The sequence below is a fragment of the Trichomonas vaginalis genome, chromosome V, assembly GCF_026262505.1.
Source record: "Trichomonas vaginalis G3 chromosome V, whole genome shotgun sequence".
In the NCBI taxonomy this organism is placed as follows: domain Eukaryota; phylum Parabasalia; order Trichomonadida; family Trichomonadidae; genus Trichomonas; species Trichomonas vaginalis.
The window spans coordinates 27,116,012-27,139,483 of record NC_067207.1 but is presented as its reverse complement, the minus strand read 5'-3'; the positions used below and the strand labels follow the sequence as shown (position 1 = coordinate 27,139,483).

At 32.4% G+C, this 23,472-nt stretch overlaps 10 protein-coding genes across 10 annotated transcripts, besides 1 other annotated feature; 1 reads left to right on the top strand and 9 right to left on the bottom strand.

The window, feature by feature from the left end:
- Positions 1-9,844: part of a mobile genetic element that runs on past the window's edge.
- Positions 65-2,377, bottom strand: TVAGG3_0411140 (uncharacterized protein; the record flags this gene model as incomplete). The annotated part of the gene is made up of 1 exon (XM_051233089.1): positions 65-2,377. The coding sequence occupies one exon, from the start codon at positions 2,375-2,377 to the stop codon at positions 65-67; it is 2,313 nt and encodes a 770-aa protein (XP_051102819.1).
- On the bottom strand, positions 4,300-4,999 carry TVAGG3_0411120 (uncharacterized protein; the record flags this gene model as incomplete). The annotated part of the gene is made up of 1 exon (XM_051233088.1): positions 4,300-4,999. A coding segment is annotated over one exon (700 nt), but the record flags the coding sequence as incomplete, so codon positions are not given.
- On the bottom strand, positions 5,605-8,555 carry TVAGG3_0411110 (DNA/RNA polymerase superfamily; the record flags this gene model as incomplete). The annotated part of the gene is made up of 1 exon (XM_051233087.1): positions 5,605-8,555. A coding segment is annotated over one exon (2,951 nt), but the record flags the coding sequence as incomplete, so codon positions are not given.
- On the bottom strand, positions 8,605-9,711 carry TVAGG3_0411100 (uncharacterized protein; the record flags this gene model as incomplete). Its single annotated transcript, XM_051233086.1, has 1 exon — positions 8,605-9,711. One exon carries the CDS (start codon positions 9,709-9,711, stop codon positions 8,605-8,607), a length of 1,107 nt encoding a protein of 368 aa, XP_051102816.1.
- A 163-nt stretch (positions 9,845-10,007) lies between the features above and the next one.
- TVAGG3_0411080 (telomere length regulation protein TEL2 family member family) lies at positions 10,008-14,183 on the bottom strand (the record flags this gene model as incomplete). The annotated part of the gene is made up of 1 exon (XM_051233085.1): positions 10,418-12,208. The coding sequence occupies one exon, from the start codon at positions 12,206-12,208 to the stop codon at positions 10,418-10,420; it is 1,791 nt and encodes a 596-aa protein (XP_051102815.1).
- Positions 14,184-14,691: 508 nt separating this feature from the next.
- Positions 14,692-16,543, bottom strand: TVAGG3_0411070 (positive regulation of cilium movement; the record flags this gene model as incomplete). The annotated part of the gene is made up of 1 exon (XM_001317014.2): positions 14,865-16,478. The coding sequence occupies one exon, from the start codon at positions 16,476-16,478 to the stop codon at positions 14,865-14,867; it is 1,614 nt and encodes a 537-aa protein (XP_001317049.1).
- A 606-nt stretch (positions 16,544-17,149) lies between these two features.
- On the bottom strand, positions 17,150-18,058 carry TVAGG3_0411050 (ankyrin repeat protein family; the record flags this gene model as incomplete). Its single annotated transcript, XM_001317013.1, has 1 exon — positions 17,150-18,058. The coding sequence occupies one exon, from the start codon at positions 18,056-18,058 to the stop codon at positions 17,150-17,152; it is 909 nt and encodes a 302-aa protein (XP_001317048.1).
- Positions 18,059-18,124: 66 nt separating this feature from the next.
- Positions 18,125-18,331, bottom strand: TVAGG3_0411060 (protein ubiquitination; the record flags this gene model as incomplete). The annotated part of the gene is made up of 1 exon (XM_001317012.1): positions 18,125-18,331. The coding sequence occupies one exon, from the start codon at positions 18,329-18,331 to the stop codon at positions 18,125-18,127; it is 207 nt and encodes a 68-aa protein (XP_001317047.1).
- A 1,019-nt stretch (positions 18,332-19,350) lies between these two features.
- Positions 19,351-20,656, bottom strand: TVAGG3_0411040 (translation initiation factor protein; the record flags this gene model as incomplete). The annotated part of the gene is made up of 1 exon (XM_001317011.2): positions 19,386-20,603. One exon carries the CDS (start codon positions 20,601-20,603, stop codon positions 19,386-19,388), a length of 1,218 nt encoding a protein of 405 aa, XP_001317046.1.
- A 1,096-nt stretch (positions 20,657-21,752) lies between these two features.
- TVAGG3_0411030 (AP complex subunit mu family) lies at positions 21,753-23,133 on the top strand (the record flags this gene model as incomplete). The annotated part of the gene is made up of 1 exon (XM_001317010.2): positions 21,762-23,063. The coding sequence occupies one exon, from the start codon at positions 21,762-21,764 to the stop codon at positions 23,061-23,063; it is 1,302 nt and encodes a 433-aa protein (XP_001317045.1).
- Positions 23,134-23,472: the final 339 nt, after the last annotated feature.

Here is a 23,472-nt window from a genome sequence, read left to right as displayed (position 1 = left end):
ATGAGACAACATGACATTTTGACAACAGTTCAGGAGGAAGGCAAAAATAAATTCAAATCATACTTTATAAAGCTTCATTTACAGGTATTTCATCGTCAGTAAATGAACCCTCATTATCGTTTGGTTCAACCTGTTTATATAATCCTTTCATTTCTTCTTTCAAAACATAACACCATGTTTGTTTACCATCTATTCTTACCTGTTTCCTATCACATTTATCCTTAATGCTCATTTGGAAATTCTTGTCTTTCATGTCTGATGGTTTGCAGAATAGAGCATTTTTACACGTCATACCTGCACACAATTCATCATAATGTGTATTTATCCATACATCTAAAGGATTTGTTGATAACTCGATTAAATCTTGTTTGGCTTCAGTCATCGGAATGATTCGTACATTAAATGATGAAAGGTCATATTGCATAAAATACGTCAGTAAATTATCATAAAATTCCTTAGTGCATGAATTCATCAAATTCTTGAAGTAATCAAATTGACCCTTGAATTTACCATTAACTCTTAAAACTACGTATCTTCTGTCTCCAACTTCAATTTTGACAGGGTAAACGTTATTAGTTACGAAAATGAAATTGGCAACATTCTGAGCAGTTCTTCTGGGTTGATTCTTTTCATTAATTCTAATCTCATTATCCGTAATAATTGATTTCAAAGCGTTGAAGTTTGCGAGTCTGTCTTCACCTACATTCTTGAGTTCATTAAGTACAAGAAACATTTTATTCTCAACTACTGAGTTGAAATTACCCGTTAGCTCACTTATTTCGGTAATGTTTTTACATGAATAACCTGCGAGAAGTTCAGAAATAATGTCTGTAAATCTGTTTTTACCTGTTCCCTGAAGTCCTTTCAAAATAATTGCTGTTTCATTCTTGATTCCAGGATGTTGAATCATTGATGCAATCCAGCCGAGAAGGTATTTATACACTTCATCGTTATTATCACAAATGGCTTCTTTAATGAAATTCATAAACATCTCAATTTTTGAGTAATCAAGCTTTTCGAGAATGTTGTATTTATAACCCTGAAACGTTGAGAAAACATCTGGAGAATCAGATTTAAAGCAAACACCCTTAACGGTTAATGAAGACAATTGATTTAGTAGTACATCCCATGCTGTTATGGTTTTACCTTCTTCTTTAAATAATTTAATCATTTTGAGTGACTCTTTCATGTTTGATTGAAGAACGAATGATATTTGATTCATTTTGTCGTGTATGTTGTAATCTTTCTGAATGAAGTATTTGTTTCCACAATCTACAAAACGGATTACACGTGATAAATCCTCAATTACTTCAGAACTGTTTTTATACTGATGATTTTCAGCCTTGCGTCTAATATCTGTTATCAAAAACGAGTCATCAAGTTTGATATCAAATGTTATTTTTGGCTTACGTAATAAAGGCAAAACATATTCATCATAATATTCCTTTTGATAAAGTTTTAGAATCTTCACCAAAACAAATGGAGAAGTCATTAAATGTGCATATCTACTACGTGCTTTTTCAAAATTACTTTTTGCATTTTCTGTTAAGCTGCAGAAATTATAAACGTTATCGTATGCTTCATTAATCAAATGATTAGGTAACGAATTAATTGCTTGAAACAGTGTGAATAATGTAACTTCTTTTTCTAAATTCATGTTTCCACCATCATTATGTACTTCAAAATCACAGATGCCATCAACTATGCTCTGGGCAAGTTTATCGTCAATGTTTACATCTTTGTTTTCATTCATGATAGTCTTTATTTCTTCGTTCTTCTGTTCAACTCTTACCTTAATATTCAAATCATTTAATATATCATTCACTGTTCTAGTTAATGTTGAATCATAACTTCCACGAATGAATGAGTATGTATTGATTGGTTCTGTTGCATTCTTGCGAACTCTTGAATCAGCCATAACCACTAAAGAACGCTTTGAATCATCCATAGAAGTCATGATATCAATATCATAATCATTGCAGGAATAACATTTAATCATTCTGTTCGAAACTGCATAGAAGAAATTAGTGTTGCAATAAATGTGAAGACCTCCTGAAGCGGTTTTAACGATAACATCTTTATCCGAAAGTTTTGATAAAATGTCTTTTCTAACTGTTTCTTTAAGTTCATCATTGTACGATTTATTGATATCAACATCTATAATCGTTAAATTTGATATTTTATTTACTAATAAAGCCATACCAGTTTTCCTTCCTCTTCCTCCATCATGTTTGAGGTAGTTATGTAAATCAATCTTGTTTTCACCAATTCTTTCGTTGAGGGTTTTAGTTTCTGCCACAACTAATTCCTCAGCTAATGAATCAATAACTTTTTCATCAGAAACGATAAAGTTGCTGTTGTTGTTTGTTGCTGTCATTTATATAGGAATAAAAAAATAAAAATAATTTTAAAACTAACTTTATTTTTGGACTGCATCATATTTTCGTAAATGTTGTCTAAATGTCATGTTGTCACACTTTTTCAGAGAAGTTAAATGACCTGGTGACACATGGTGACCTGGTGACACCTTCAGTTCTTCAAAAATAATTAATTATTGAATAACCTGTGTTGTTGTCTAAATGTCATGACAACATGGTAGCACCTTCGGTTCTTCAAAAATAAGTCATAACTGCCTTCCTCCTGTGTTGTTGTCAAAATGTCATGTTGTCTCATTTTTTCAGAGAAGTTAAATGACCTGGTGACACATGGTGACCTGGTGACACCTTCGGTTCTTCAAAAATAATTAATTATTGAATAACCTGTGTTGTTGTCAAAATGTCATGTTGTCTCATTTTTTCAGAGAAGTTAAATGACCTGGTGACACATGGTGACCTGGTGACACCTTCGGTTCTTCAAAAATAATTAATTATTGAATAACCTGTGTTGTTGTCAAAATGTCATGTTGTCTCATTTTTTCAGAGAAGTTAAATGACCTGGTGACACATGGTGACCTGGTGACACCTTCAGTTCTTCAAAAATAATTCATAACTGCCTTCCTCCTGTGTTGTTGTCTAAATGTCATGTTGTCACAAACTTTAGAACGGCATAATTTAAATTTTTATTTTTATCATAAATGAATACCCCACAAGCTCAAAATTTACCACGAATCATAACAAGGGAGGAAATGATAAAAATGATGCAAGAACATGTTAAAAATAACAAACCACTAAAATTGAGAAAATGTGGTTATGCAGTAATGATGGAAAGAGAGATGTTGTCGAAGAGGAATAAAAATTAAATTTGGATTGAGTTTAAAAATTCATCTTTATTAAATTCATCTCTTCCAACCAATTTATTTATTCTATTAAATTCTTTTATTTTTGCTTCACTCAGTTTAAGGATTGAACGGTAAGTTTCTAATTTTTCGATTATTTCTTCATCGTTTTCAACCCCACCGCATTGTGGCTTCTTTTTGTAATAGCATATTTTTGATTTAATTCTGTTTAGTTTTTTTATTCATCGTCAGGACTCTTGACTGCTTCGTTGTCACTCATTTCTTACGAAATAAAAAAATTAAATATTATTTAAATATAATGGAGTAATAAAATAAATCGGAATTTCTATTAATTTATTGTCAACTTCAACTAATGCATTGCCGTTAATATATCTAACAAATTCAGCTATTGTGTCAAATCTTCGTCTTCTTTTTGTCATTGATTTATCAGTTTTTCCATAATCGAGATGAATCAAAATATTATCCCCTTGTTTAAAATTCATGAGCCCCGAATTAATTTGTTCACGTTTAACATCATTTAACTTTTCCATTTGCTTTCTAATATATTCCCATTCTTTTGAAATATCATTTTTCATTTCCACTGGTTTCATGTTTATAGTTCTATGCCATGTATTATTGTAATAATATACTAACTGCTGTATGATGGAGTCATGATTTCCATCCCAGTATATCTGACCGTTAACCCCTAACGCATCTCTAAGAGTTCTCATTACTGCATCAACTATTTTATTATGAAACGTATATGGAGAGGATGAAAAGAAAAAATTAATTTGTGGAAATAATGAGCCATAGCTGCCTGAAATCCTTTATCACCATCACCCCTGATATTATCTACTCTTTCATGATCTAGTAAGTATTGTATAGCCCTTCTTGTTCCTGTTCTGTTTTCCCTTTCACTGGAATGCAATATAAATATCTAGTGTTAATGTTAATGCAAATAAATAAGTAACTTTTCCTTTTGAATATTCAGATGATCGATTTCGTATGAATATGGATATGGAGCAAATGAAGGGCGACTAAATTTTTCCTTTAACGGTTGAATTTTCGGGTCAATTGGTTATTTAATATCTTGAAATCCTTTTTAAAATCTTTTTGCTTCTTTAATGTTTGAAATGGATATAATAAAGTGAATGATGAAGGATTAACTGAAGGAGGAGGCGGTACTGTCGTTGGAGGTTTTGGTGTTGCAGGTGGTTTAATTTTATCTGCTTTGATTTTGGATTTCATTCCCCCCTTCATTAATTCTGGATGTATTCTATTCATTTGTTTTAAATATGCTGTATATAAAGGTTTGATATACTTTCCCGCTTCGAGTTTATGTTGAAGGATGAATTCCAAAAGTTGATCTTCATTTAAAAGTCGGGCTGAATATGGTTTAACTAATGAATCATAAATTAAAGCTTGTGCATCATTTATGGTCTGAAGGACATGGGTGTTTTGTGGCTCAGGATTATATAATTTATATAATTCATCAATATCTTCTTCTGTTAATACTTTATTTTTGAAATCTTTCAACTGTTTAAGTTGTGATTTAGTTTTTCCCTTTGAATATTCATTATTTTTAATTTTGTCTTTAATTTTAGAAATTATTTTATCATGATATTTCAAAATTTCATTTTTATAATATGGATAATAATATTCCATATCATCACCCGTTATATTGTTATCATATTTTTGGAGATATGCTTTTAAATCATAATAATCAAGAAAATTTTGATTAAATACTAAATCATCAATTAAAATTTTTAAATCTGTGTTATCCATTTATATAAAAATAAAATCAATGTTTTAAGGGTGCCCACCTCTTTGTCTCTTCTGTGGCATTTCATTAAAAATAAAATTTTAAATTGTATTAAATAAATGGCATACAACATCCATTTTCACAACATACAGCCTTAGTGTGTGCTCCTGTTAATGCAGTCTTACCAATTGTTAAGCGAGTCATTGACCCGTTTTTAAGTTGTAAATTAATATTTTGACCATCAAATATCACTTTATCATTTATTATATCCAAATAATTTTTAGGTGTTAATTGTTTATTTTGTCGTAAACTAACACCTTTCATTTTTTGTGCAATCTTTTTAAAATCACTTCCATCAATTGAACCGTTGAATGATGTATAACACTTAGGGCATAAAGCAACCATGTTATCACCTTGTTTCTCAATTGCTAAACCCAATAATTTTTTCTCATGTGCTTTTTCTTCAGCTTTATTCTTTAATTTAGGTTTAAATTTCTCATCAAAACAGAAGAAATCAAATGGTGCGAATTTGAAAATGTTTTTATCATAAAATTGTTTATCGGTTACAATCGCCTGAAATGCTTGAGTGTTAGGAAGATTTGGGTCGCCAGCGATTGCCCAATAAGATGAATCAGTATCACCTTCAATGAAATGAAAACGATTAACATCCATGCATTTATACATAAAATCATAAATGAAAACCAAATACCAGTATTTTGCGTTATCTAAAGTGAAGAATGCCTCTTGTAAACATGTATCACATCTATAAAATCTATCTTTAAGCATCACTTGATATGTATCCTCTCCTATTTCTCTTATGTTTTTAAACTTATTTGACATACATGCAACGCGTGCCTTCTGTGCATTCATTATTTTAGTCTTTGCGTAATTTTGTGTATTCATTGCATCGTAACCATATGATCCATTAAGTGAAATCTTGCAAAATAAACTTTTTCCTTTATTTCCTTCTAATTCAGCCTTTTGTCTTTCGTTCATAAATTCATTCGCAAATTCATTAAAACAAGTGTTTTTAGTAAATGTTAAAATTGATTGAATATCATCGATGATAAAATGAAATCTGTCTATTAGATACCATAGATAATAAGAAGAAAATGGTTGATATTGGTTGTGTGTTGATGCTAACTGAGTTAATTTCCTCTGTTTCTGGTCAACTGGTAAATTGTTTGATTTCATGTAATTATACATAAAACTGCCAATTGTTTTTTCATCTGTGATAATATCTAAGTTTCTTATTATCGGTAAAAAGTTTATGTAATCATTAATGTATTTTTCATCAATGTGACCCTTTACTTCAGCAACGAATAAAGTATTTTTCTTCTTAATTATTCCCAGTGCTTTTGCTTTCTTTGTTGCTGTATCACAAATGATAACACCATTCAATCTTCCCGGCATATACATTTTATGGTCAGTATATTGAATGAAATCATGAGGATTAGATGAAAATGATGAAGGATATAATGAATTAAAGTCAACACCAACGAAATGAGACATAATGTTGGTGGTGTCCTCATTTGATACAGTTTTAGTTTCTGGACTATATGAAAGTTTATTAATGTGCGTGATTCCTTTAAGATTAACACGATGTTGAACATTTGATAAACCACCAGTAATTCCATTACGGAGAATGTGATAAGCTTCAACTGAATCTAAAGTCATTGGTAAATTATTTTTTAATGCATAATTTCTTAAATTGATTCTTAAACGTTGAACGTCTTCATCTTTATTTGATTTTACGACATTACAATAACAACACATTAACTGACAATTTTCTTTGGTATGTGGTTTTTCATTATCGATTCTATCTAATGTTGGTTTATTTGCATATGTAAACGCTTTACCACACATTTTACATTTAGATGAAAGGATTAAATCGTGATAGTATTGAAAATCATCCATTGAAACATTATTTTTAGTATCTCTTTCTGCTTTTTCATCTTGTTTCTTATATGATTCAATTTTATATTTCCAATACTTTTTCGTTAATTCAAAACTTGATTCTATCTCTTCCTCAGGATATTTTTCATTAGGATTAAAGTCTTTATATGCTAAAGCGTAACGAATCATTGAAGCATTCGATGATAAAGAAAGATTATGAAGCATGTCAATTTTATAAACAAATGTTTCTTCGATAATTTTATCAATTGGGTCAATCATAATTTCAACATCTTTATTGCAATAATGAATAAAATATTCTAATCTATTCTTAAAGTTTTTAGCATCATTGAGATATATTTGATAATCACTATCTGATATAGTTTCTTGGGTTAATGCTGAATAAAATGAATCTTTCGTGAATGGTTCCTCTTTATCTAATTCTTCTTCGTAATTCTCCCATGTGATAAATTGATAAGGGAAAAAGGATTTAACACGTGATTTATTGTTTCCGAAATCTTGAGTGAATTGATCTAATGTCCCACCCGCTATATAATTTCTGATGTCAATAAATCTCAATTCATATGGAACGTTTGTTTTCTTTACAATGATTTGCTTAAATTGTGAAGATGAACCCAGCATTGATTTTATTTTCCATTTTGCAGTGTTTAAATCACGAAGAATTAAATTTAAATCAAACTTTCCCGAATTAAAACCTATGATATTCACTTTATTGAATTCCTCATCTAGAAGTTCTTTAAATGCTTCCTTCTGTTTTTCATTTAATGTATGGGACAAAGTCCCCGCCGTTTGCGACTTCAATAATTCATTGTATTGACACATATTTGATTTAGCAACTAATGAACAGGTTGAAAATAAAAACTCAATCCAATCAGAAATAAAAGAATCACTCGAAGTTAAGCAAAAATTCCTCGTATATGTTTTATCATTTAATTTAACCGTTGATGATACCATAAATGGTTTTAAGTAAGCGTTCAAAGTTGCACATTCAGAAAGTTGAAGTTCTTCTTTAGTCTCTAATGTTTCAAAGTCAAAAGTAATATAATATCTTGTCGGTTTATAATATTTCTGCAAATTGTGAGCTAATAGCCATTGATATATCTTCTGTTTCGTGATATGTGGTGTATATGGTTGTTGTGTGTTTTGCAATTGAACGTCTTGAATTAATCTTCCATTATTTTCTTTACATTTCTCACAATGTTTTAAAAATCTTCTTTGGTTTTTCCTTTCTGGATCATCACGGATAGAATATACTTCTTCTTTGCAAAAGGGGCAAACTTTATATCCTGTGAGTGCTTCAACGTCTGTAATTCTGTCAGCGTGAAGTTTTCCACATGGACTCTGTGTTAATAAAATATTTACTGTTTCAAATTCTGGATCTATCATTATTGATTCCACTAATGGAAAGTCTACCTTGTTAATGTTTACGTCTTCTGGTTGAGGGTCACAATAATAAAAATCAATATTAACATTTAACATTCTTGCTAACCTCTCACTTTCTGATGAAATGTCAAATCCTTCATATGCATCTATTGCTTCATTTAAATAACTTCTACGAGTTTTAGGATTAACACCATCAGGAATGTTATAGAAGCGTTTAAATAACCTTCTACCTTCGGCTCTTATTTGATTATCATTCATTTTAGCTGTTCCGTTTTTGTTCATTTATGTAAGAATAAAAAATTAAAAAATAAATAAAAATAAAGTTTATTTTTTAAAGCCCATAAAATGAATTAAGAACACATAAATTTTTATCATCTGCGACGTGACGAATACATTTTAATTTACTCAAGAATGCGTACCCTGATACATTAAATCTAATTCCTGTCTTATTTAATTTCACAACTTTGAAAAGGAATGTATGAATAGCTATAAAATGATGAGAAGATGTTTTATGGGTTGCTTCCATTTTTTCTGAAATAAATGAATAAATATAATGTTTATAAGTTTTCATATCTTTTATGTTCTTAATAACGAATGGTATAGACCTTTCAACTTCATCTTCCTTCGGTGCTGTTCTTTCATATGAAACATTATTAGTATCTTCAATAATGAAACCACAATCACATAAAATTTTATAGGTTCCAATGGTTTCTTTTGATATTTTATCTAATAAATCAAAAACTTTATCAACACCTGTGCATTTATTTAAATAATAATTTGTGTAAATATCATGATCTTCTTTCTTAATCGTATTAGTTGCATATGTCACGTTTTTAAGAGCTTTTTTGAATTTCTCAGAATCTAAAGGTGGTGAAAGTAGGATACAGGGGTATTCTTCATTATCAATAAATTGTAACTTATGTTTACGAATAAATTTAGTACCTTCTTCTGAAAGTGTTTCGTCTATTTCACCATCTAATAAATTTTGTGTTGATTCTGAGACATAATTTTTATATCTTTCTTCATGAGATTTCTGAACTGCTGATTCTGAAGCTGGGATATTCATTAAACCCTCTACTTCATTTTCATTATATTTTTCAACTTCTCTTAATTCCTTAATTTTTTCATCTATTTCATCTCTTATTTTTTCCAGTCTTTCAATTTCATCATATTCATCATCTTTAATTCGTTCTTCATAATATTCAGGGAAAACATCAGGTTCTTTTGGTTTTTCTTCTTCAGATGTGGGATATATGAAATTTATAACATCATCTTTATTCATTTTTCCATCATAATCTAAATCATTTAATAACTCGGCAAATTTTTGACAATTTCTTAAATAATATTTACTAACTTCATAACCCGCCTCATCTAATATATCCTTTATTTCCTCGTTTGTGAATCCCAATTTTTTAACATCGTTAGTCTTGACGCTCATTTCATACAAAATAAAAATAAATTATTCAGAAATGTAAGACATGAATTTTTAAAGTTTATTTTTTTATTTTTTTATTTCATTATGGTAGTGAATCTTTTATTCATGAAAATAATTATTTCTTTTACTCGTTTATGAGGTCTTTGATTATGACTCCATTGATTCCATTCAGGATTTAAACAATGTTTAATTAATCGCGGAATATCTGACATCATCTATATATATAGCTTCTTTTATAAAAGATGGAAAAATAAATTATTTTAAAATTAATGTTAATTTTTTAATGTGTTTATTTTTTTAAAAAATTTATTTTTTATTTCATTATGCATGGGCTGAGTGTAAATGTCTTACAATTTTGAAAATTTTTTAAATCTTGATTTATTCAAAAACGTAAGAATAAAAACCGTAAGAATTCATACATTTTTTACTTCATATGTTAAAAAAAATGATACAAAATCGTTCAATATTGTATGAATTCTTACGTTTACAAAAAAAGTCACAAAACCCATCATATCCTACTACTAAAATATGATATGACGTGTTGGATGTCCAACTCTAATCAAGAAAGATAGCAATCATATGTATTGATTTAGAATTTGATTTTTTTGCAAACACATAACAACACTATATTAAAATAGCTTTCCAGACTAATAAAATAGAGGAAAAAAGCAATTTAAATGAAAATCTATTATCTTTATATAAATATATTCTATACATTCTTGAACAAGTTATTCAGATAATCATCGTGTCTCTGAGCCAATATTGAGCAGACACCGATTGCCAAATCTCTTACATTTTCATCAGGATCATTTTCAGCAGCGTTGACAAGGAACTCTCCCATTATATCATTACCTCTGTAGTCATTCAACACTCTAACAGCGCATGCAATTGCAAACATGAGTGCCTTCCTTGCGTTTGGAGGTCTAATTGGTGTCAAAACCAAGCAAACATCCATCAAATCAGTGGCCATTCTGTCCAACTCCATGACTGACTCTCCTGCAGCTTCTATGATCACTGCGAGTGTCGTAAGTAGCTGTGTTGCTTCCAGACCATCCTCTTCTCTCAATATCTTCTGTAAATCGCAGCCGCTGAGTAAACCATAGAAATAAACTGTTGCGCATGGGGAGAAACGATTGACGGCTTTGACCATCTTCACTTTGTGGAGTGTTGAGCCCCATCTCCTTGCGTTCTTGGGGTCACCCCACCTTTGGATATGGCCTTCGATTATGTCTTCTCGCTCTGGTTTTGGCAATTCAGTTAATTCACTCGCTGCATAAGCAATACTCGTCATTACTACAAGCCTTCTGCCAAGTGAATAATCCCTGGTCTTCCTAAGCTCAGCGATTACGAGCTTAGATACTTCTAAAGGGAAACTTGACATCAAAGCAACCAATGCGTTCCTTCTCAAGTCTTCAAAGTCATCGTTATTGTATTCATTGTCAGCGTTGATCAATGTTTGAAGTAACTCGCCGCCCATTTGTTGTAATTCTAAGGCAGTAATTCTCTTACAAACATCTGCTGCAGCTACGATAGCAGAATTGTACTTTCTGTATCTCTCGCTATCATTCTCGTCTGTTCTGAAGAGCTTAATGAGCTCTCTTGGATGTAATACTGGTAAATTATCGCTACCGACATCATCATCGATTTTATACGGAACTAATGGGTCTTCATCTGAATCGTCGTCACTATTACCCTTTGCCGCGAAGTCAATTCCTTCTTTCCACTCTCCATCGATGTCTAACTCTTTATCTTCATCATCTGACGATGGTTGGTCGGACTCTGGAGGTTTTGACAGTAGTTTTTCTGTCTTTTCTTTCTCTTCTTTCTCTTTTTGATCATCTTCTGGGTGAAGTTCGTCGAATTTGACTGGTTGGTCTGGTAATAAGATATGTGTGATTTTTTCGCCAATCATAAGTCCTTCTTTTCGGATTTCTGGTGAAGATATTCCGATATGAGCTGTAACTCCACTCATAATCAAAGAAGTGGCTTTGCAGTTCTGTATTTCCTCTTTAGTGACTTTATCAAGCATCGCTAATATGATATGGGAGAGCTGGGAGTGTAATCCTGTCGACATTTGAGTAATTAGCACATGGCGACTCCATATCTCGCCACAAAGTTCAATAGTAGAGATCACTTCACCTTGGCCAATTAAAAATGCGATCAAAGTGTCTTGTGCGTGCTGAGATAAAACTTTTTGAGTTAAAAAGTGGTTTCTGATGAGTTTTTTAACGCGATCGACGTTTGGATAGAGGACAGAAAGAACTGCTGTGGCAAATTCTTTCGGTTTGTCCTCAATTAATGAGGAAATAAAGGGAGAAACTGCAGATGGCTGCAAATTAAGGGCAGATTCAGCAAATTGTACTTCAGTGAACTTTGTATTCCATAAGTATTGCGTTAAATTAAGGATTGAAAACTTAGAAATCAAGATTGGATCGAGATTTGTTAATGATTTGGCTAATTTAGTGAAAAAGTTGGATTTTTCGAGAGTTTCTGTAAACATTTTTCGCTGTTCGTCTGTAATTATTTGTACACGTTTCTTAGTTTCTTTTGTTTCTTTATTTTCTTCTTTATTTTGTGTTTCTTCTGATTGATTATCTTTTTTGGCTTGAAGTTGTTTCTCATTTTGCAAAATATCGTAATATATTGCGGCTACTTGGTCGGGAATTGAAAAAATTATTGATAATAATTCGGAATAGTTCTCATTTTTGCCTGTTGAGAGTATTGTGTCTATTAAATTCGAGAATATTTTACTGTTAGTCCATTTAGAAAGATAGTAAACTGCAGTTAATTGTGAATTTGGATTTTTCAAACAAGAAATTATTGTTGAAATGACTTCTAACTTTGGCTGTAGCAGCCAATAGTCAATGGATTGCAATTTTGTATCTACTGGGAATGTTTTGCCAAAAAATGGAAGAATACTTGATAAACAAATTTCAATATAAAGTTGTAACAGAGATGAGTCTTCCTGCAGATAATTTGATATCTCTCTGACATCTTTTGCCACTTTGTCTGCATCAGAATCTTTCGTTATGACCTTAAGTTTATAAAGTTGAGATTTCATTTTTGTTATTTTAGGGAACAGTTTAAATTTAAGGGGGTGACACTGAATAGTTTACATTTTTGAACTCTTCTTTTTTGCTCAAAAAAATCGAACTTTTCGGATCCATAAGTCAATGTTTTCATTGGCTCTTTGAATATTGCTATTGCATCCAATTATTTTTGGTTCAAATAATGTTTGTCATTATAAGCAAAAATAATCATATGAAATAGAATACACTTTTCTGACAATTTGGGGTCGCGCCGCTCCCTGTCAAAAAGACGGAATAGAGAAATTTTCACGAAAATTTTTAATATTTTACTTCCCAAAATTGCACAACAAATGATGAAGAATTAAATTGTCCTGAATGCTATTTAGAACTTAGTGATGTATTCATAAAAAAACTATTTTCTATGTTTAGTATAAATTGAAGGTTGATTTGAAAATAAGTTAGAAAAAGAAATATTTGGAATGCGAATAGAATCTTTTTTATTTCTAATTGGAAGTGCGCATAAATAAAGAGAATATAAATTAGAAAGATTTAATTCTGTCATTGAACTTGAATTCGTAATATAATTTTTATCTGTTGGAAATGTGTTTTCTTCAAAATGGCATTCATCTACAGTAGCTGAGAAATATTCATTATAAATTAATAAAAAATTAGAAGCATTGTTTCCTTTGTAGAAACATTGATTTACTGAAAATGTGACTTCATAGAGATAGAAAATTCCGGCATCATCTCCAGAAACATTGTTATCAATAACATTACAAAAATAGAAATTTTGATCATTAGAATGATGAAAAAAAACAACATCGTTCATTTGATGAAATATTATAGAAATTACTAAAATTTGTTGTTGAAAGAGAAGATGGTTCCTTACTAACAAATGCTGCATTCATTTCTAGATTTGAATCAGAGATATTTATTGATGAAAATAGAAGAGATCCATATCTATTATACAAAACAGCTGACTCTCCTGTACTTTGAGTGAATGATGATTCAATAACAAAATTCTTGTGATTATCATCATTTGTCACTATAATAAATGAATGAGATCCTGTTATGTATTTTGTGGTCTTAGATTCATAACTACAGACGTTGTATTGAACAAATGATCCAGCTCCATCCCCAAATTCTGATATTGCCATATATATTGATCCCCCGTTTTTATTAGAAGAACAATTAATAAAAGAAGATGTTGAAACAAGAACTTTTGTATCTGCAGTTGGTTTAGAAATTCGAATAACACCTTCTGGACTAAAATTTTTGAAAAGAGCGTAATCAACAAAGACGTTGTTGAATTCGGCGTCAATTCGACTTGTATTAATAAATGTGTCAATATTTGCATCATCATAGAATCTATTCCATATATCGTTTGAAGGTCCTGAGAAACGAAAGCATGATGTTCTTCCTCTACTAAAGAGATTTTCTTCTTTATCCTCTCCAAACAAATATGATTTTCAATAGTTTACAAAACCTTAATTATTATAAAATATAAAATTTTTATGATTTATATCTTATCGAATTTTTCCGAAATTTGAAAGTATGATGTATCTACTATCTCTTTCAGGGACATCATACATTTTAAATTTTACGCTATGATTGATATTATCAAGTAATCTCTCCACATTTCCAAATCTGGAACAAAAATAAGCACTTTCTGACCAAAAAAAAATCCGCAATGAACAAATTCATACCTTCTCAACAAACAGAGTTTCAGAATATTTTCAAACTGTAGTTTTTAATTACTGTTTTTGGATGACCTTATTATGGGGTGTTCAATATTAACTCCCACAGGGATAAGAAATTTCTTGCCATTCCAACATCATCTTTTTTCTTGTTACAATCATGAGTAAAATTACTTTATATGATCCATATCTTTAGTAATATATTTCTTCAAAATCCAATATCATCTTTTTTCCTGTAACAATCATGAGTAAAATTTCTTTATAATATCTGAAATCATATTCATCGTGTGTAAACCTTTCAATTCGCTCAAATTTTGAGGGACAGACGCGAAGGAAATGATTTCCAATCTGATTTTATGAAAATATAGAAATAGGATACATTTATCATCGACAAATTATTATATATGAACAAAATTTAAAATATATTTAATTACATATCATCGTCGTCATCATGTGTGCTTCTTCTTACAACTGGTCTTCCGACTCTCCTGATTCCTTCAACTGGGCCGCCGACGATGTCCGAAGTTGTCAGTGGAAGTCCCTGTTCCGCTGCTCTTCTCGCTTTCCTTGGAATGTGTCCTTTCTCCTGGATGATTTGGTTGATGAAAAGAGCAGAGAGTTCTGGAGCAACATCTTCGCCACCTTCATCGTCAATGACTGGGACGAAGCCATTGTCGACTTCTGCACCTTCATTTGGATCATCTTTGAGGTCAGATCCGCTGGAAAGTCCGTCAATTCGGTCATCATGTGTAGCTTCAACGATTGGAGCGGCTGGTGCTGGAACTGTGGTTGTTCTAGCTGCTGGTTTCTTCAATGCTGGTGGAAGGAAGTAGCGAGTCTTAAGTTCTGTAGGCATTTTTCCGACAAATGTAATCATTCGATCCCATTTCTTCATTTGAGCTTCGTTATCACATGGATATGCGAGGTTGAAGCCTCCTAAGCTATGTGGTGGCTTGTTGACTGTTTTATTGATCGCGTCGATTAATTCTGGGTCAGTTTTCATGAGTTCTGGCCAATCTTCTGCAAGATGTTCGGAGTAGTTCTTAGTGACGTATTCCTGGAGCTCTTGCGATGGAGCCATGATCTGCATAGCGTCAGATAGCATGGCCATCTTCATCTTCCGCTCGTAAGGAGTATTTGTTTCGAGGGATGGACGGTAGTTGCACTCGAGAATGTATGGATTGAAGTCGTTGTCGATGAGAACGTCAATTCCGAGGATTTGGAAGCATCGTTGGTATCCAATCTTCGGGCATTGCTTATTCATGCCTTGCTGAAGGAATTTGGATGCAGTGATGACAGCGGAAACAATTGCACGATCGATTTTCTGCCAAAGATGCTGTGTATTGTGGCCTTGCTGTTCAAGTGATGTCATGATATCGGCAATCATCTTAACAATCTGTGTCATGATAACATCTGGGTTCTTCTTGTTAAGTGATTTGTTGGTCAATTCTGAAAATACGGAATTCTCTGTTGCTTTCTTAGAACAGAAGCGCGCAACGCCGTTCCTGTAAACGTAGACACGGAGTGGATTAACTGAAGCTACAAGAGCATAGATTCTGAAGTCAAATTTGTAGCCATCAATTAATAAAGAAGGAATGTATTCCTGAGCAACGCACAATCTCTCAATTGCGGGTGGCTCATCACCAATTTCAACAAAAGTGATTCCTTCGCCGAGAGAGCCTCGATCTGGTTTAACAATGAATCTTTTTTCGTTTTTATGAACTTCAGCATTGAACTGCTCTTGCTGTATTGGAACGAGGAAGCTTTTCGGTAAGAATTTGAATTGTGATGGGAAAGTTTGAGCTGTACGCTGACATAAGCGAACGAAAGGAGCTTTTCGGCATATAACGTTAATCATAGGGAATCTGTTAACGATTTGCCATGGCTTTAATTGGCCGTAGAAATCCTTTTTTCTCAAATCATCCCACCAAACAAGAACTGCGGTCGGATCCTCCTTTTTCAAAGAGAAACCAGCTTGCCTCATTGCATCTCTAATGAGGGTTTTATATAGAATGTGGCCTTCGGTTGCACAGTATTTAGACATTGATAAATACCACGCTAAACCAAAAACTGAGGACGATAGAAGAAAAAACGATAGAGAATTGCCGATATGGAAAATTTTGTAAATTTTGAGAAAAAAATTGAATACGTTATTCATTTTTTCGGAAATTTTTACATACATCGTGTGTTCAATAAATAGAAGATATGAGAATTCACTCTCTCGAAAACAGCATCAATTTTCATAATCTCCATGATTTTCAAATTCAGAAATTTATTTACAGAAAGACCAACTGTCCTTTTACATCGAAACGCACTTTAAACAAAATATGAGGATAGATGATACATCTAACAGCGGTAGAACGGTTTTCAAAATCTGAATGAAATTTACATTCGGTTTATCTCAACTCGTTCTCTTTCAAATATTTAATATGAATGTTTTCGAAAATATTCACAGATTTTGATAATAGATTTCATATAATTTCCTTTTTAAATGAAAGTAAACTATGCATGGTTATGCTTTATTATCTGTTGAAATACTTACGAATAACATTCGCTTTGTCAAATGGTGATAAATATTTTTAATTATAATATTTTTGCATATAGAAATGTTTCATCTTCATAAAAATTTCAATAAGTTATAGTTTATAATAATGTTTTTCTTTAAAATCGATATTGGACGAAGCAAATATTGGTTGAAGAGAAATCTGAAATAATTTATTTAGCATGTTTTAGAAAATCTTTGACCGTGAAGAATGCAACATCGAATGCATTTTTTCTCCGATTATTCTTTGCCTTTTTATTAGCTCCAATAGAGATAAGATATTTAACAACTTCAAGTTGACCATTTCCTGATGCACAAATGAGTGGAGTTTCTCCATTATTATCCTTTACTTCTTTATTGGCTCCAACAGAGATAAGATATTTAACAACTTCAAGACGACCAAATGATGATGCACAAATGAGTAGATTGTCTCCATTATTATCCTTTACTTCTTTATTGGCTCCAATAGAGATAAGATATTTAACAACTTCAAGACGACCAAATGATGATGCACAAATGAGTGGAGTATATCCAGAATTATTCTTTGCTTCTTTATCAGCTCCAATAGAGATAAGATATTTAACAACTTCAAGATGACCATTAGCTGATGCAAAAATGAGTGGAGTGTAATTATGATTACTCCTTGTTTCTTTATCACAGCCACATTCAATGAGAGATTTTACAAGTCTCAGATTTCCTTTTTCACTTGCAACATGAAGTACATTCTTTATATCTTCATAGTATGACCCTTTAACTAACTTTGTCCAAAGTCCTTCTTCACATGCTTTTGAAATAGCCTTTTTATTTCCTTGTGATGAAAGATCATCAAGGAATTTGTATATAATTTCAAAATTATCAGATTCATTGAGTTCTGAAATTTTTGTTAGAATTTCTTTCGGAATGCTTTCTTCATTAACTTGATTGAGTTGAGATTGAAGTGTTTTATTTTCACTGTCACTTTTTGGTTTTTGAATGTCGTTTTGCTCTGTTTGCTGTTTTTGGATTTTCTCTGTAGATTCAAACGTTTCTTTTGATATTTGATCTAAAAAGTTAATAATCCCGTCAAGTATCCCGAGTTTCATGTATTTTTTGATTGATTTGAGTGTTGAGATGACATCTTCGAAGCTTTGAATAGAAACATTAGAATTTCAAGCACATGCATATAATTCATTTGCTTTGATAGTAGGATGGGACTGCTTAAGAAGAGCAATGAAGTCGGTAGCCGTTATATTTGAAATTTTCATGATCTTTTTGATGTCTTCGATTTTAAAAGCATCAAAGAAATTACCTTCCTTAATGTAATCACTGATGTGGGTAGCAATGTATTCATAATTCTGAATAGAACCTTGACTCATCTAAATGCGATGTTGTCCAAATAAAAAAATATTTGTAATTGAAAAATACTTTTAAGCAGCATACTTCTTTGCAAAACCAATGAAATCAAATGATCGTTTTGAAATAAACGAAATTGTATCGTTTCATTTCAAATACTTGGTTTCGAGTGTATTTTTTATTCTCATAAATGAATCATTATTTCTCTTTCCGTTTGATTCTCAAATATAGCAGTGAAAAAAAAATTGATATTGATTTTTCATAATGCTTGTTGATGAACTTTGGAAACCAGAAAGAAATCTCCTGTGCTGGTGTTTCATTTTACTTCATAACATTTACAGCCACTGATTATCATGGCTGAAGTAACCAATATTAAGCTGTAGGTCATAATTGCTGTAGTATATGTTATAGCACAAAAATAAAGGTGCTATATTCTAAGCTTAATTGGCAATATTTCAGAAGCATAAATGAAAAATCATTATCGATAACGGGGTCAACTAGCCAAGATCGTGAATCCAAGCCTTTCACATTTAAATACGATTTAACCTGACATAACACTTTTGTAATATGATTTGCAAGTGTAATTATATTGTTATTGAAATAATTGCATTCAATTTTGATAAATAAATTCTTGGATTTTAAGTTTTTTTGACAAAAGCATATCGAATATGCCTGAAGATTTTATTTTTCTTACTTGAAAATATCATAATTAACAACTAATATGAGCAAATCTAAAATTGAAGAGAGTATACAAAGTTTGAGATAAAATAATTCGTTTCTGTCGTATTAAATTTGCTTGATTATTGAAAGATATTGTAAAAAAATCTTTCTCCATCAAAAACTGATAAAAAATAGAAAAAAAAATTAAAAATATCAAAAATTAATTGATTTTTGTGTCTGTAATTCATCCTTCATTTAAAAATAGATTTGCAAAGGGCGACATCCATAGCATGGGATATGAGTAATGGCCACAACTCTATTGTAACATAATAAAATTATTAAAAATCTGATAAAACAAGGATATTAAATAAAAATCAAATAGTTAGATATTAAAAAATCATTACCTTTATTATAATTTTAGATGTCGTCAATGTTGATATCGTCCTTCTTGTCTTCAGCCTTCTCTTCTGGCTTCTCTTCTTCCTCTTTGACGTCCTCTTCTGGCTCTGGCTCGATTTCAGCAGTTTCAATCCATGTCTTGAATGGAGCGAGCATTTCACGAAGTTTCTTGGCCTTTTCTGGGTCTTCGAAACGCTTTGATGGGCGTGCAGTGTACCAAGCAAGGAAAGCAGAATCTTCGATGATTTCGTTATTGTACATGCAGTGCCAAATAACTGGAGCTGATGTGAAAAGTTCTGGAACCTTCTTTTCGATGAAGCTGGCCATAGCTGTCTGGAAGTCCTTTTGGATACCATCCTCGTTAAGGACACGGATAATGAAGCCGCGGCGGTCTTCTATTGAATTAAGAATTTCGGTTGGCTCGCCACGGAAAAGGTATTCAAAAATAATAGCGCAGCGTGTTGGGCTGTTCCAACCACCACGTTCTGCCATGCTGTTGAATTCTTCAAATATCTCAGCATCTGTTTCTTCTCCAACGAGTTGCTTTCCGAACTTCTCGAAGTAGGCATTTTCTTCTGCTTCTGTTGGGCGCTCAACGGCCTTCTGGTTTTGAGCATCGAGCTCGGCTTCGATCTTCTTGAATTCTTCAACGTTGATTTCGACGCCGGTTGTAGCTTCGTTCTGCTCGTTAGCCTTCTGCTTTTCGTATTCATCGATCTCATCAAGACGACCATGTGCGCGCTGTGTAACATTTTGGCCCTTTGTCTGCTCGCTCTGAATGTGAGAGAGAATCCAGTCAAGGGTCTTCTGAATGTATGTAGCATGGCTGCCAACACAAGCTGGATCGGAGTGACCGCAAGCGTGGCAAACAAGAATTAATTGGGAACCTTTCTTTTCCATTGTAGTTTCTGGGTTTAAGCAGTGTGGGCAAAGAATGAAATTATCAATGAATTCATAAAGCGAATCTTGGAGTTTTTTAGCTGGGTGGTCACCATTCATGATGATTTGACTGGATGATGGGTTGATACGAGCTTGGCAAGCAAGAGCATAACCAAACCACTGTGTAAGAAGAGCCTGTGTACGGCCAATGGCTTTTGCGATATCTGCACTGTTGATAATTGAAGTCTTAACACCATTACCGCTAGAAAGCTTACGTGGGGTTAAACGTGGCATCTTGTAACGGTATGTGCTATCTTCATCTTTCTTGATTGGAATTTGTGCGACCTTTGGTGGCATTTAATTTAGCAAAAAATTTTAGACCAAACATAACCCATTCAATTCATTTTCTTGGAAAAAATTTCCGTTTTAATATTAAAAATAGATTATTTAGATGAAGATAATACATGCCGCAAAAATTTTCCATCATAATTCATCGGATTAATTTTGATTGAAATAAAAATTATGATTTATAGCCTAATTATCAGATCAATAAATTAGAAAAATCCTATAAAATAGATTTGTCATATAAAAGTTTAAAAATTCTTGTCTTGCAAAAAAATTTGATTTGTCCAAATCCGATTGATAATATATTCCAATTTTTTCATATCATTATATTAACTCAAGTTAAAAGAAACATTTCTTATGAAAATCTAACGATTTTTCCTATAATGAAATTGAAATTTATCAGGAATTACACAAAAGAAAGTTATAAAAAGAGCATATTAGATGAAGACATATCTTATGTGCATTGGTATTAATAAAAAACCTATGATATAAATTTCCTTATTCAAGAAACTCATTGTGAGCGTTCGTAAACATTTTAAACAATATTCAATAGCTGAGGGATTTATTTATATATTAGTATCATAAAACGAAACATGTAGTGATTTATAAAACAAAATGTTAGCAACAAGTAATTAACATTGATTACGTGTGTCTCAAACAGTAGTACTTACTACTTGCGGATGGGATTATTTCGAGCGTATTTTTGAAAATGAAAGATTTGCTACGATAATTTTGGTTGAATCATTCTCTTTGTGAATAGAATAAGCATGAAACATGCAGTTTCACGGTATTGGAAATACATCGGCCAATGAATTTATGTCCAATAAGCATGACAAATAATATCACGATAGGATCAACAAATGTATCGTTTTTTTTATGAAAAGATTGCATTTCATTTCACATATAGTCCATCGTCACATCTTTTTGCCTGCATAAAATTTCTTCAATCAAAATTTCATAAAAAAAGGGATCTCCACTTTTCTGTTCTTATTTATCGTTAAAATAAATTTACAATCCCAGAAATCGCAATCTCATATTGATCGATTCCTCAGTGTTGCCAAACCGGTGATTAACAATAGACGAAAAAAAGTCAATAAGTGCAATAAAACTCTCATCGGAAGTAACTTTACAAAACCGCTCAATTTGAGTTAATCACCCAACATTTGCTAAATGATCAGTGGTGTAGTCATCCTCGATCGTAATGGAGAAGTCTTGTGTATCCGTCGCTACCGCCGCGATTTTGATGACACAGCTCTCGAGAACTATAGGATTGGCATCATCGCTGCTAAGGAAGTCACCTCCCCAGTCGATCTTGTCGACGGCACGTCCTTTCTTCACTATTTGGAGAATGAAATTTACTATGTAGCAGCAACAAGACAAAATGTCAACGTTGGTTTAATTTTCGAATTCCTTTCACGCATTCCAAAACTCATCAAATCCGTAATCGGTGTTGAATGCACAGTCAACGAGCTCAAGACACATACACCAGATGTTCTTGAACTCCTTGATGAAATTTGCGATACAGGTTACCCACAGAACACAGATCCAGAAGCTATCCGCGGCTTAACACAGCGTCCTTCCTCAAACAAGTCAGAATCAGGTCAAGAAAACCAGATCACAATCTCCGCTACAGGTGCCGTCTCATGGCGTACCAACGTTAAGTATCGTACAAACGAAATCTACGTTGATGTTGTTGAGAAGGTCTCCATGCTTGCCTCTGCTGGTGGCAAGATCCTCGATGCCTCCGTCAACGGCGCTATCAATATGAAGGCTTATCTCTCAGGTATGCCCGAATGCAAGATTGGCTTCAACGATAAGATCTCCGGCCAGGCAGGCCAGTACAGCGGTGGCGGTGGAGCTGTTTCCAGAGCAGGCGCATCAATCGAAGTCGATGATATGGTCTTCCATCAGTGCGTCAAACTCACATCTTTCGCCAATGACCGTGCTATCGCTTTCATCCCTCCAGATGGCGAGTTCGAGCTTATGAGATACCGTAAGACAGAAAATGTTTCACTTCCATTCAAGATTGACCCACTTGTCAAGGATATCTCAAAGAATAAGATTGAAATCCGTGTTTCAGTTACATCCAACTATGATATGAAGCTCTCAGCTACACCACTCATTGTTAAGATCCCAATGCCAGAAAACGCATCAGAAACTCAGATCGAACAATCCCAGGGCAAGGGTGTCTTCGTAGGTGAACAGAACGCTGTTATCTGGAAGATCAACGGTTTCGCTGGTAAGACACAGGCTGATATTACAATCTACGTTACTTGCCTCGCTTCTACTACAAATGAGTCCCCATCCCTCAAGATTAAGGACCCAATCTCTTGCGAGTTCAACATCCCAATGCTTTCAGCTTCAGGCTTGGCCCTCCAGTACCTCAAAGTAGTCGAAAAGAGCAATTACACTCCAGATAAGTGGATCCGCTACTTGACACAGGCTGGTAAATATGAGGTTCGTATGGTTTAAGACGGATTGATAAGTTTAAAAACGTCTATATATCATTTTTTTTTAATTTTAAATTTATTTAATTTTTTTTTTATAATAAATTGACACCATAATATATTATTCTTCAAAAGGTTAGATATTCAAAAATCTTTGGTTTAACTTTTAGATTTTTTTGTTTTCTACAAATTCTCTAATAAAAGTAAATTTCTAGACTTAAATCATTTAAAACATAGGTTTGTCGCAACAAATAGAAGGTAAAGTCAAGAAAATATTGAAGATTTATTTCAATTTTTTGATATTTTAAAGTCTTTCAATCATAAAGAGCTTCCTACAATCTGTTTCTCATAATTTAAGATCAATGCGAACTTCAAATCGTGATTAATCACTACATTTTTATCTATTGTTTTTTTATAAACATCATACTGAGGCT